Genomic DNA, 13,792 nt, shown 5'->3' with positions numbered 1-13,792 from the left:
TTATTCAGGTAGGGTGCATGGGAAAATTATTTAGCTTTCCTTCTCTTCTGTACTTCACGTATAGAATTATGGTAAAATTTTAACTAGATGGATTTTCTAAGGAATGAATTATTTTAGATATCTGAAGGTTTATTCCTTTATGTAACTAAATTTTAAGTATATTTGATGGAACTATTTCTAAAATAAAATACGTGCCCCATTTGTAAATAAAATTTAACGATAACCATATTCCCTTTTCTTGAAAAGAGTCATCGCTAGTAACATCAATTACTATAGTGAGCTGTCAGACAGTGATGCTCTAGACAGCAGTCAGCAAACTATGGCCTGCAGGCTGATTTTGTAAGGCATAGTTTTCACATTCTGTACCTGTTAAAAAAATAAAATAAAAAAGAATATGTGACTGAGACCAAATGTGGCCCAGAAAGCCTAAAATAATTACTATCTGGCTCTTTGAAGAAAGGTTTGCTGACTCTAGCTCTAGAGAAGGATGTGTAGGCCTCTTCACCAAATGTCCAGAACTAGATTGGACTTTATGTTCTGTCACTAAAGGAAGCACATCTATCTTGGCACAATGTAGCTCAAATATTTGCGGAAAAAAAAAGGCTCTTGGTGTTTTGGTTTTTTTTTGCCACACTTGCACACCTGTGGGATCTTAGTTCCCTGATCAAGGACTGAACCTGGGCCCACATCAGTGGAAGGGCAGAGTCCTAAACACCGGACCGCCAGGGAATTCCCCCAGGCTCTTGGCATTTAAAACTCTTTTGTTGTTTGTTGATACACTCTCCTCACTTACAAGTTTTTGGTGATTACTATACCTGCCCCTTGCAGTCTCTCCCCCTTTCTCATTTCCACCTTTCTAATCTCGGTCTGGAAATGTGATAACCTAGTTTATAAATATTTTAAGCAATGTAAGATTAAGTTGGTTATGTGAAGGCCCTAAAACTATTTTCTAAGTAAAACACAGGTGGTTTAGTGCAGGGATTTGGTGACATATTCTGATTGTCCCAAGGCCTTTTTATTTAATATTTCCAGGTTCTCGGCTATCCTTTGGAAAAGCAAGGTTGCAGGACAGATAAAGTCTTACTGTAGTATGATCATCTTTTATTTTTATAATATAAAAATAGCATTATATCTAAAATGCCACTCACCAAAAAATTAAACTGAAGCAACCTGAATGGTAGGATTTCTTGGGATATGTTTTTTTTCTTTATAATAAATAAACATTGCTTTTACAATCAAAAAAGCCATTTTCATTTAAAAAAAGATAAATTGGGACGATCTCTTCATCCAATCTCACTGACCTAACTCAACTATTTTCATCTAGCATATTTTGTTTATTTGATCACATTTTTTTTTAATGGTTGTAAATATTGTGCTTACGGGTTTTTATTTTGACTCACACTTGGTTTGCCATAGGTAACCTATGGTTACTCTAATAGTGAAAAATATGCGGTAAAGATGAAATGCGGGAAAGCCAACAATCAATACGGTGAAAGATGACCGCCTAAAATTTTGACCTCTGCTCCACTCATTTTATACACGTTCACACGGATAATACCCAATCTGGATAATATTATAGCTCAAAACACTTTAGTTCATTCAGCCTTCAAACAACGCTGTGAGGCGGGCACATTCTCGGGGGTAAAATGACGTGGCCAAAGTCACTCGGCTAGCCAGAGGAGAGTTCAGCAGTCTGGTCAAGGAAACAGCAGCAGGTCTTTGGAGGCGCTGCTAGTTACGCTAGAGCTTTCCCTACAGCCCGGCCTTTACGTTCCCTCATCTGACAGTTACGTTTACAAACTCAAACCCTGCTTCTTCTACCCTATCGAGGCACGCTGCGGGCTGCGGAAACCTGGAGCTCACACAAGTCAACATCCCCAAAGCCCCAATGCCAAAGCAGTGAGAAGAGAGAGCGCAGTCCGCCCTTCGCTCCAGCCGCAGACTCTGCATGAGGGCCCCGGACTAACCTGACCAGGTCGGTCATGCAGGAGCCCACCACCACCACCGCCGCCGCCGCCACCTCCTCCTGCCACTGCCTCCCGGGCTCCCCAGACGCGGCCATTGCGCTAAGTCGGCGCTCTCCCACCTGGAGGCTGCCCTTTAACCTTTGCCCGACACCGTAACCAGAGACCCAGCTCCCAAGCTCCCTAACGCCGCGGGCCTTCCGGACGCCCACGAGGGTCGCCCACCTGGATGCCCGAAATAACCCCGCCCACCTACTGCCCCCAGTTCTCCCAGGAATTGTCTCCCTGCACAGCATCTCGTTACACAGCCCTCCTAATCGTTCCACGCTCCGCGCAGCTCGCCGCACACGAGGCAGGCGCGGAGGAAGGAACTTTCAGGCACTACAGGGACGCCCTTCCGAGCGCCCGGCCTGGTGCGGCCGGGGACGCGCACGCCGCCCGGCTCCTGGGCCGCAGAGGGGACGGGGCGGGGCGGGACGTCCGGGGACGCGCACGCATCTGGCCCGCGGTGCGCGCGCAGGTTGGTGCGTCGGTCGGGGGCGCGCTCGGGTAACCTGTACCCCCACGTAGTCGCCGGTTACCGATCGGACTAAGTTCCAGGTACCTGGACTGGGGCTGGTGCGGGGAGGTTGGATCCCGAGTCGCACAGGTGGCGCTGAGGACCGTGGTTTAAATATGCCCAGGCCTCGCCTTCTCTTCCTATAGAGAAGGCCCCTGTTCCAAAGATGCCCTGCTCATCCCCATGACGCTGGTCCCCTCAAGAACGAGCCCCCAAGGCCAGAGGCTGCTCTCTCCACACTTAGCCCGCCCCCTGGTCCCTGAATAAGCTCAGACTCCCTCCTTCCCGCCTGATGAGGGAATCATACAATTTGGGGGAAGGAAGAGCGTCCCCTTTTAGTTGTTCCCTTTTAGAGCGGGTGGTCATTCTTTGGGTTCGAGCCGACTTGTTTTTCTTGAATGTTGCCCCTTGGAGAAATTGCTTCCCCAGTGTAACTTCCCTCGTGCGCTGTATGACGTCGACGTGACGCAGCAGGACGCCACCCCTTTCCGTTCCATGACGTAAGCTGGGCACATGTTTCCGTGTTTGTCATCCCATCTTAATTGCAAGAAACTAGGCGATGCTTTAGACGTCTTTGTATTCCCCAGACTACCCATCAGAGGACCTCATGTGACCCTATCTTGAGGCAGCAGACCCCTGTAAAAATTGTATTTTTGCATTTTCCTTGTGTATGTTATACGTCAAAATCAGGAAGTAGAAAATGCAGAACTGGCATTCAAGGGAGGCTGGCCACCGTAAAATTTTGACTATCTGGGATCTATTATTGTGCTTTGATGTGTAAAAGCTACTACTGGGGGGTGATCTCTCATCCGTGTCCCTGGCTCAAATGCCAAACAGCCATCATTTTTGGCTGTTCGGTGACCTCTGATTTTGGAGTCAGGTTTTTTTTTTTTTTCCTCAGAGAAGTCACAACAGCTACGGTTGAAACATTTTAATGCTGCATGAAATCTTGCACTGTCAAAAGATAGTATTATGGCTGTTCTGGAAACAAAGACAAATTCATTCCTTCAGGTGTCATTCTAAGGTCATGAGAGTTGCTGAATTGGATGGGGTGTTGTCACCTGAAGTATAGTTTGGTTTCTGGAGCAGGTTTGTTCCCTTTAGCATTTGCCTAGTGAATCACTCAGGCCAGCTTCAGCAGTAGGCCAAGAGTAGTCTAATTTTTTCTAGTTGTCAAGCAACCATTAGTTTAAATTCATGACTTTTTGTTCATTTTACTAGATGTATGTGTTAAAAGAAACATAAATTCACTTTGATGCTTTTCTCTTTGGTGATTGAAGTTATGTTTATTTGAGAAGAAGATGAGTATAGTGGACTTTGAGAGAGATCTGAATTTGAATTCCGATCCTCTGCTTGCTAGGTTTGTGACTTTGAACAAGTTACTTAGTCTTGCCGAGCGTTAGTTTTCTTATCTGTGAAATGGGAACAATAATACTAATCAGAGAACAAGGTAGTTATTGGGAAGTAAATGAAATTACAGATAGAGATGTATAATATAGTGCTTGATACTCAGTAGATTTTCAGAATGTGTTGGTTCTGTTTCCCTTTTTCATAGAAATGAGAGGTCAAATAATAATAGGTATTGTGGGGAAATACATGGAAGAATAATTTTGTAATGTAGGTAAGGTCCTTTTGCTTTTTCCAAGATGAGTATTTCTGTTTTGCATATGATCTAGATAAGCATCCTTTCAAGAACTGTGACATCAGTGGGTAGAAATAAAAGTGGAAATGTTGCAGAATAGGAAAAAAATAGACTTCAAAGTGATAATATGGTCTAGTATACTATTAAAAGACAAATTATAAAAGTTATCCATATCATCTGTAAAATGGGAATTCTAATATATGCCTTACCGTCCAGAGTTGTGAAGGTCCACTGCACTAATGTATATGGAAGCTCTTTATAAGTGATAAAGTGTTATGAAAATGTACATGATTTTAATGACTGAATACAGTGCATTAGATGTTTATTCTTATTTTGTGATGAAATATTGGAATGGTGGAGGAAGATCATCTGTTAAGTGGTCGGAAGAGGAGGTCGTTTTATATTTGCAGAAAGGATGATTTGAGTACTAAAGTATAAAGCTTTTTCTGCTTCAGAGGTACTTCTGGGTGTCATCACTATGTAGGGTCACAGTGTTATTATTTTTTGAAAGATCACTGCAGTTCTGCCCTTTATTACTACTCTGAAGTGATTAAAACAGGTACTAGTTTTCAACGTTTAGCAGGGAGCTGTAAAGCCTCATATGGCATAATATATGAAAACTAGAACGAGAACATCATTTACCTGTAATTGTAACTTGCAGGAAATTAATTTGCTTTTGATGTGGGATTATCCTTTCAGATCGAGGAAGAAAATGATCATTTAAATTGACTTATTCACCTCTGAAAGTGGAGGCTTTCATTTAGAAATCTATTAAGAGGAATTCAGGTACTCCCTCCTCCAGCCCCGTGGGTTTCCAAGTAATTTAGAGATGATTTATTGCTTTTACTTTTGTATTTTCAAGTCTAAGAACTTCTTAGTGCCTTAAAGTCAAAAACTTTTAGATCCATGTTAGTTTGTGTTGCTTAATATCTGGATAGGTGTGTGCTTTCATGATTTAATTGTTAAGTAGATTTTTGCCACATCTCAGATATGCTATCTTCTACCAGATTTTTTGAGGGCATAATGTCTTCTCTTCATACCTAAACATTTCTCTAGCTTTTGTCTCCTTATTCACATAGTTATTAAAAGATGTTTATTGGGTGCTTAGTGTGTGCCAGGTACTTTTGTTAAACACTAGGGATTCAAGATAGTTTTGCAGGTGAATTCCCTAATGGCGCAGTGGTTAAGAATCCTCCTGCCAATGCAGGGGACATGGGTTCAAGCCCTGGTCCAGGAAGATCCCACATGCTGCGGAGCAACTAAGCCCGTGCACCACAACTACAGAGCCTGCACTCTAGAGCCCATGCTCCGCAATAAGCGAAGCCACTGCAATGAGAATCCCATGCACCGCAACAAAGGGTAGCCCCCTCTCCCCGCCACTAGAGAAAGCCCGTACGCAGCAACCAAGACCCAACGCAGCCTAAATAAATAAATAAATTTATTAAAAAAAAAAAGACAGTTCTGCAGGGGAGAGATCACTAAGCAGGTAATTATAATACACTGTGGAGGGGAAGTAATTAAGGGAGGTATAGCAGAAGTAAATAATTTCTAGTAAGTAACAATTGCAAGTAGGATATGCTGCTTCTAGAATTTTACATAGTTTTATCAATCACGTTCTTACTCTTTGTGGGGACACAGAGGGAGGGATTCCTAACCTAGTGGTGTGTGCGTTTTGTGTGATGCGGAAGAGGATTGTCAGTGAAGACTTGAGGCTTCAACTAAAGTAGGACCTGCCAACTGTAAGATAGAGTGGGACAGCTTTTAAGTACAGTGAGGCAACGTAGAAATTGGCTTTGGAAAGGGGGAGGAAATTGGATTTCAGGGGTTGCTGCTGCTCCTGAAAAGTCTGCGTCCCGAATAGGTGAGCAGTAGGGAGATAGGTTCTTCCAGGGGGTCATTTGAAGAGGCTGCTCTAAGACAGGAAATAAGGTATCATGCAAGAGATACTTCTGTGTGCTGTGCTAGTTTCCAGGAAGCTTGTTATATCTCGTTCCTTTGGATATTCTGATCATCATTCTTTCCTTCTCCTTTCAGTGGTGATCTGCAAGTCAAGTTAAAATGTCTCCGGAAGTGGCCTTGAACCGAATTTCTCCAATGCTCTCCCCATTCATATCTAGCGTGGTCCGCAATGGGAAAGTGGGACTGGATGCTACAAACTGTTTGAGGATAACTGACTTGAAATCAGGGTATGTACCAGAACCAATCCAAGCTTTAGCTAATAGCAAACCTTTCTCACCAGGCTTGTAAAAATTGAACACCACAGAAATTCATCAAGTCATGACCTTATCACGTGTTGACTGGTTTTGTCCAGTTCTTGACATTTTATGTTTCAAGTTGTTTTAGCTGTGCTGTGGGCCATCGCTTTATGATCAGAATGTTCTTTTTTATTTTAAAGGCATATCTCTTTGTTAACAGCGTGCCGTGTGGTTTTTAGCAAGTGTGTTTTTCATCATTGACTTGTTTTCTTGCTGTGTCTTCTGCAATTCAGTATGCACTGTAAGAGCTGGGATTTAAGATTGTGAATCTGACATTATTTGATAGCCTCTCCTAATAGGAAATTTATAATAGCTAGCCAACAATGAGTCATTTTTCACAACTGAGTTGAAACAGTAATATCTCAGGCCAGAAATGTTGCATTAAAATCCCAACTTTTTCCAAGGGGGGGAAAGCGGGGGGTGGAGAGTGGGATGAACTGGGAGATTGGGATTGACATATATATACTAATATGTATAAAATAGATAACTACTAAGAACCTGCTGTATAGCACGGGGAACTCCACTTCTCTGTACAGTAGAAACTAACACAACATTGTAAAACAACTATACCCCAATTAAAAAAAAAACAAACCCAACTTTTTATTTTGAAATACATTTACTTAAAGAAAAGTTACAAAAATGCTACAGAAAATTATCATCATTACATGATGATAATTACTCTGTAAGCCTTATTTGAATTTTGCCAGTTTTCCCATTAATGTCCTTTTTTGGTCCAGGATCCAATCCAGGATACAAATTGCATTTACCTGGGACAGTTCCTGTCTTTCTTTGTCTTTCATGATTTTGAAGCTTTTAAAGGTAGCACTGGTTAGTTACTTTGTAAAATGTTGCTCAGTACAGGTTTGCCTAATGTCTTCCCTTTATTAGAGTGAGAAACACATTATTTTTCCACCCAAGAATACTACAGAAGAGATGTTGAACCATTTTCAGTGCATCAAATCAGGGAGTACATGATGTTCATAAGTCTAGTTATTGGTATATTAACTTTGACCACTTGGTTAAGATTGTGTGTACCAGGTTTCTCTACTGTAAAGTTAACTGACTTTCCCTTTGTAATTCGTAAGTGTCTTGTGGAGTGACATTTTGAGACTGTGCAGATGTTCTGTTTCTCATCATACTTTTGTCCATTAATTTCAGCATCCATTAATTGTTCTTGCCTGCAATAATTGTTACTGTGGTTCTTGTATAAGGGTGATTTTTAATGTCCCTGTTCCTCCCACATTTAGTAATTTGAATTCTGTAAAGAAGCACTATTCCTTCCCACCCCCCAATTATTTATTTATTCTGTTGTTTATTTATTTCAGTATGAAATTTTAGGTATTTATTTTATTCTGTTGGTTATAATCCAAATACTATATTCATTTATTTTTTTGGCTCAGTTGTTCTAGTCTTTGTCACTGAGAGCCCTGTCAAGGTGGCTTTTGAGCATATCCCCATCATTTTTTGAGCATTTTCCTACTAGAAACATTACATTCTTGATTCTTTTAGCTTTTGTTTTTTAAGCTCTTTTGTTTTTGCCTTCTGCAAATCTTGCTATTTTCAGACTAAGCTGAAGACCTTGATATAAGGTAGTAAGTTAGAGAAGACTAGGTTAGTTGGACATTTTATTGGAATGGTAGGCTGTTTTTTAAAAGATCTGGTATTACCTTCAATTTAATTAATCAGCAGGCCTGGGGTTTCCTTTTGGGGTAATGAAAATGTTCTAAAATTAGTTAGTGGTGATGGTTACACAACTCTGTAAATATACCAAAAAATGACGGATTTATGCACCTATAAGGGTGAATTTTATAGTTTGTGAATTATATCTCATTAAAGTTGTCATTAAAAAAAAAACACATCTGTGTACCAGGGATGTTTACTGGCTTGAATGGCTAGGACATGCAAAAAGGTCTTTTTTCTTTAGTTTGTCACAAGCATTCTTTTCAGAGGTATTGAAGACATGAGAGGGGATTGATGCCCAGAGGACTGGGGACTGGTTTATGTAAGATGATATAAACATGTAAACCTGAACTTCCTACTCCTTTATTGGTATTCTGAGAGAACAGTTGGATTCATCAACATAAGGTCACTTTACTTTTTTGTAGACTCCCTTTTTGGTGCTTCCCAAATCCTGAATGTTTAGTTGAGTGTTTATTTGTTTTTTTTTTTTTTTTTTTTTTTTTTTTCTGTACGCGGGCCTCTCACTGTTGCGGCCTCTCCCGTTGTGGAGCGCAGGCTCTGGACGCGCAGTCTCAGTGGCCATGGCCCACGGGCCCAGCCGCTCCGCGGCATGTGGGATCCTCCTGGACCGGGGCACTAACCCGTGTCCCCTGCATCGGCAGGCGGACTCTCAACCCCTGCGCCACCAGGGAAGCCCTAGTTGAGTGTTTAAATGCAAATAGTGGATCTGATGATCAATTTGAAATGAATCCACTAAACCTGGCTGTGTCTGGACTCGCTCTGTGAAAAATATTTGAAACAGTGTTTAATGACTTGTAGTATTTATGGAATTTACTTTCTTTTGATTTAAAAAAAGAATAAAAATACCTCTACCTACATTAACAAAGCTGCTACACATAAAATGATGTGAAAAGCCTTATTAATCTAGAGCATTATTGATGCCTTTTATGTAGTACTTGGCTGAAAGATTCATGAAAGTTCTTTCGAAGCTCATTAACAATTCTTTCCTCGGTCCTTCCGTCAACCAAAGTGTGAATTCCTCAAGTTTCTATAGCAAAACAATGGCAGAGTTAGAGAAGAGAATCTTTTTCTTTTGGTGTGTCACTTTCGGCATTTCCCTTTCTTTTAGATCAGCAGCACTCAGTTATGAGAATTGGGATTAGCATTTGGAATTTCTATTAACTCAACTGGTACATACCCTGTAGGACACAGTGTACACGGAAGTATAAAATGAGGAGGCTGATTTTTAGAGGTCATAAGAACCAGTCTTGTTACTGTATATAGCTACTTGCCCTTGAAGAGATGAGGTACCAGAGTATCTGTATTCTAGGTCTGACTCACAGAAGGAATAGGTAGGCAAGAATCTATGCAAAGTAAGTTTTGTTTGCTTCTTTTGTAATCGCAATTCATCTTTATTTCTCTTATGGCAACTAAATCTTTCTACCTTATCTAAGATTATGTGTGTTTCTAAACTCCGTTGCTAGGCTGTCAGTATTAGGGCCAGGATTCTTGTTTAATTAATTAATTTTTTAATACTCTTAAAAAAATTTTTTTTTATTTGTTTTTGGCTGCGGTGGGTCTTCATTGCTGCACGCGGGCTTTCTCTAGTTGTGGCGATGGGGGGCTACTCTTCGTTGTGGTGCGTGGGCTTCTCATTGTGGTGGCTTCTCTTGTTGCGGAGCACAGGCTCTGGGAGCGCGGGCTTCAGTAGTTGTGGCACGCAGGCTCAGTAGTGTGGCTTGCGGGCTCTAGAGCGCAGGCTCAGTGGTTGTGGCGCACGGGCTTAGTTGCTTCGTGGCATGTGGGATCTTCCTGGACCACGGAGCGAACCTGTGTCCCCTGCATTGGCAGGCGGATTCTTAACTACTGCGCCACCAGGGAAGCCCTGCCCGTCTTTTAAGTGGATTGTTTATGTATTTTTATTGATCTTAAAATATTATTTACGTATTTTGGATACTAATCTTTCGGCGGTTACATATATTACAAATATCTGCATTTAGTCTGTGGCTTATGTTCTTAATTTGGTGCTACTGATGTCCAGAAGTTTTAATTTAATGAAGTCAGATTCATCAATATTTTCCTTTTTAGATTTGGGCCCGTGCGTGCGTGCGTGTGTGTGTGTGTGTATTTGTAAGAGAGAGAAAGGGACCACTTCAGGAAATTCTGTCCTACACAAAAGTAATATATTTTTCTCTATGAATTTTAAAGTTTTCCTTTTTTTTTTTTTTTTTTTGTGGTACTCGGGCCTCTCACTGTTGTGGCCTCTCCCATTGTGGAGCACAGGCTCCGGACACGCAGGCTTAGCGGCCATGGCTCACGGGCCCAGCCGCTCCGCGGCATGTGGGATCCTCCCGGACCAGGGCACGAACCCATGTCCCCTGCATTGGCAGGTGGACTCTCAACCACTGCGCCACCAGGGAAGCCCAAATTTGGGTTTTGAGAGAGAATCAAGAATGACTTCTTTTTTAGCTTGAGTGAGTGGGTAGGTAGATGGTCATGCCATCTGCTGACATGGGAAGGTGAGAAGATTGATGGAGGAACGGCTTTAATCTGGATTGATTGTTGTCTAGGTCTGCCAGGCAGCTCTCATTGTATCACTGTATCATTCCCTTTGCCTCTTTCCTGTGTTGAATCTCATATCTTACTTTCTTGTTTTACCCTCTAGCTTTGTTGGAGCATGTACTCCAATAGCATCCTAAGAAAAGGAGAAGAGGAGGTTCATTTTTGAGTACCTGAGAGTCTGAAAATATCTTTATTCTACTTTAAACTTGGTTGATAATTTGGGCAGGTGCAAAAGTGTAGGTTGCAAATTATCTTCCTTTTGAATTTTGGAGGCCTTGATCTGTAAGCTTGGGGACCCCCAACCCATATTGTTGTTTTATGGATGTAGTATTTTCTTTTCTGTAGGATATTAACTGTAGTTTTTTTTTTTTTTCAGTTGAGGTATAATTGACTAAATGTTTAAAAAATGTTTAAATATTTCTTCTATACCTTGCATTATCTCTGTTTTGCTGTCTTTCATGTTGGTGGCTTTCCTTAAACTGATGATTCTTGGCTGTCCATGTCTATTAAAGGCTGAAGTTCTAAAATGTGAATTTGAAGCTCTTTGAGCGTAGGTGAGCTTGTCAACCACTGAGCTTCACTGCATTGTGATCAAGCAGTGTGGTGTTGTGATTTATATTTATCTCATATATATTTGGTCTTCAGCCACAGTTCTAGGCTCATAGCTCCCCAAACCCTTGAAATTTCCTGAATGGCAAGAGCGGTGAAGTAATATTTGGTCTCTTGTCCTCAGTTCCTGAAAATGCTTGAGGGAAGGTGACTTTTGGATCCCACCCAAGGGTGGGAGCTGGTTGCCAGGAGAACAAACCCTGTGCTTGGAAGGTTGGAACTTTCAGTCCCACCCCTTGACCTTTGGGGAGGGAAGAGGGGCTAGAGGTTGAATCAGTCACTAATGGCCAGTGATTTAATCAATCATGCCTATGTAATAATGCAGCTGCCATAAAAACCCAGAAGTTCTGGCTGTTGATTCGATCCTTTAATGTCCCTTTATAGTGAGTCAGTAATCTAGTGAGTAAATGGGTTTTCCTGAGTTCTGTGAGCTGTCCTTGCAAATTAGTAGAACCTGAGGAGGGGGTGGTGGGAACCTCTGATTTATAGCCAGTGGGTCCCTGGCATCTGAAGTGGAGGTGGTCTTATGGGACTGAGCCCTTTAACTGTGGAATCTGATTTTATCTCTGGATAGATAGTGTCAGAATTGAGTTGAATTATCAGAAACCAGTAGGGTGAGAATTGCTGTTGGTATGGGGAAGCCTCCACATGTACATTGGAATTGGGTCCAGGAACTGTTTTTCAGGCAGTAAAAAACCTGGCCTTTTTATTAGGTGATTGTCAGTTTCATTATCTGGAGGTCTTTTCTCTGGGGCTATAAAAAGTTAAAGTGCCTCTATGGATGTATATATTCCTATGTGTCAGCAAAATTTCAATTATTAGACCAAAGAGTATGTAAATTTTAAGGCTTTTGATGTATTTAATATATTGGTTTATTGTATTTATATGTAAGGATATGTAAATGTACACATACTTGTTTTCAGAAATGTATTATCAATTTATACTCCCACTAGTAGTATATGAGGATGCTAGTTCCTCTAGTTTTGATAATATCAGTATTATAAATTTTGTAATATTACTTGCTAATTCAATAGACAGAAATGGTATTTGCTCTTTTATTTTGCTTCATTTATTGGCATGTGTTTGCATGTCTGTGTGTGCGTGTGAAAATTACGAATTAATGACATTTGTCCATTTTTTTGGTGGGGTATTTGTCTTTTTCTTATTGATTTGTAAACTTTTTATATATTAGGAAGATTAACCTTTTGTCACAGGTATTACAGATGGTTTTTCCCGAAGTTTTCAGTGTCATTCAATTAAATTAATTTATTCAATATGCAGAATATCTTAAATAGCATTCATTTTTGAGGCAGTAATAAATGTACAGCATACAAAAAATAAAAGGTAAAAAAACTAAAAGATACAAAAGGGTATTAAGCAGAAGATAAGTCTCCTTTCTATTCCTTTCCCCAAATTTTCTTCTCTGGAGGAAACTACTGCTTACCAGCTTCTTTTACTTCTTTTTAGAGGTGTTCTTTGTAGATGTAAGCCCTCTTTTTTTTTTTTATTTCTATATAAGCAATAGCTGTGGTAAATTATTACAGTAATGGCTCCTGATAAAGCCTGTCTCTCTTTATTTACCTCTTCTCCTTTGAATATGATTTTGTCCTTCCTTTCATCAGCAGGTAGAGTCTACTTCCTCACCCCTTGAATCTGGGCTGGCTTTGTGACTTGCTTTTACCAGTAGAGTGTGGTGAAAATGATGTTGTGTGGCTTCTTAGTCTAGGCCCTAAGAGGCCTTGTGTTCTTTTTCACTCTCATGGAAGAGCCACACAACCATGTTCAGAAGTCTCCTAGTCCAGTTTCCTTTAGAAAGAATGGCTCAGGTATCCCAGCTGTCCCAGCTGTGCTCAGCTCAGCTGAGCACAGCCAACCCATCAGCTGAGTACCGCTGAGTGGGTGAGCCATGGAGAGACCAGCAGAACTGACTGGCCAACCCACAGATTGATGAGAAATAAAAATTGTTTTCTTAGGCCACTAAGTTTTGGGATGGCTTGTTATGTAGTAATAGATAACTGATATAGTAACATATTAAACATTCATATTAACTTGATATTTTGAAGATTATTTCATATTAGTACTTCTAGAGCTGCTGCCTCCTTTTTAATCTCTGCATATATTCCAGTGTGTGAATGTACTATAATTTAATCAGTTGTTATTGATAGTTGTTCAGTTTGTATCTATCTTTTGCTATAACATGGGGTTGTAAAGAATCTTCTTTTGTATTTATCTTTGATATGCCAAAACTTTTACTTTGTAAGTTGTCATCAAATCTATTTCCTTCATGGATTCTTTTAACATTTTGCACAATTAATGCCTTTTCTACTTTGAGACCACCTATATTTTCTTCTGTAATAGTTTCATTTTTATTGAAAAGTAGTCAATTAATCTGGAATTTATTTTGGTGTATAATACACTGTAGGAATGGGATTTTATTACTTTTCTAAATATTATCTAGTTATTCCAACACTGTTTATAAAATAAATCCTTTAATCAGTCACTATTTTGAAATGCCATCTTA

The 13,792-nt window shown here is 40.4% G+C and overlaps 2 protein-coding genes across 6 annotated transcripts in view; one reads left to right on the top strand and one right to left on the bottom strand.

Annotated features, from left to right (window-relative positions):
* RBKS (ribokinase) overlaps positions 1-2,076 on the bottom strand; it is a 73,881-nt gene extending 71,805 nt beyond the window's left edge. For both annotated transcript variants that reach the window (XM_060169819.1, XM_060169821.1), the window contains exon 1: positions 1,968-2,076. In XM_060169819.1, coding sequence (XP_060025802.1) covers positions 1,968-2,062 — 95 coding nt within the window. In that variant the 5' untranslated portion in view covers positions 2,063-2,076. The remainder of the gene's footprint in view (positions 1-1,967) is intronic.
* The window catches only part of BABAM2 (BRISC and BRCA1 A complex member 2), a 449,417-nt gene that overhangs the window by 4,978 nt on the left and 430,647 nt on the right, over positions 1-13,792 (top strand). Inside the window, exons 1-2 of one of the 4 annotated variants that reach the window (XM_060169818.1) lie at positions 1,954-1,975; positions 6,200-6,351. In XM_060169818.1, the coding sequence (XP_060025801.1) occupies positions 6,224-6,351 (128 nt within the window). In that variant the 5' untranslated portion in view covers positions 1,954-1,975; positions 6,200-6,223. Of the gene's footprint in view, positions 1-1,953; positions 1,976-2,454; positions 2,565-2,872; positions 3,024-6,199; positions 6,352-13,792 lie in introns of those variants that run through there. The other 3 variants (XM_060169816.1, XM_060169817.1, XM_060169815.1) reach the window with 3 other exon arrangements.

Source organism: Lagenorhynchus albirostris, chromosome 13, assembly GCF_949774975.1.
Source record: "Lagenorhynchus albirostris chromosome 13, mLagAlb1.1, whole genome shotgun sequence".
In the NCBI taxonomy this organism is placed as follows: domain Eukaryota; kingdom Metazoa; phylum Chordata; class Mammalia; order Artiodactyla; family Delphinidae; genus Lagenorhynchus; species Lagenorhynchus albirostris.
This window is presented reverse-complemented; position numbering and strand designations above follow the sequence as displayed.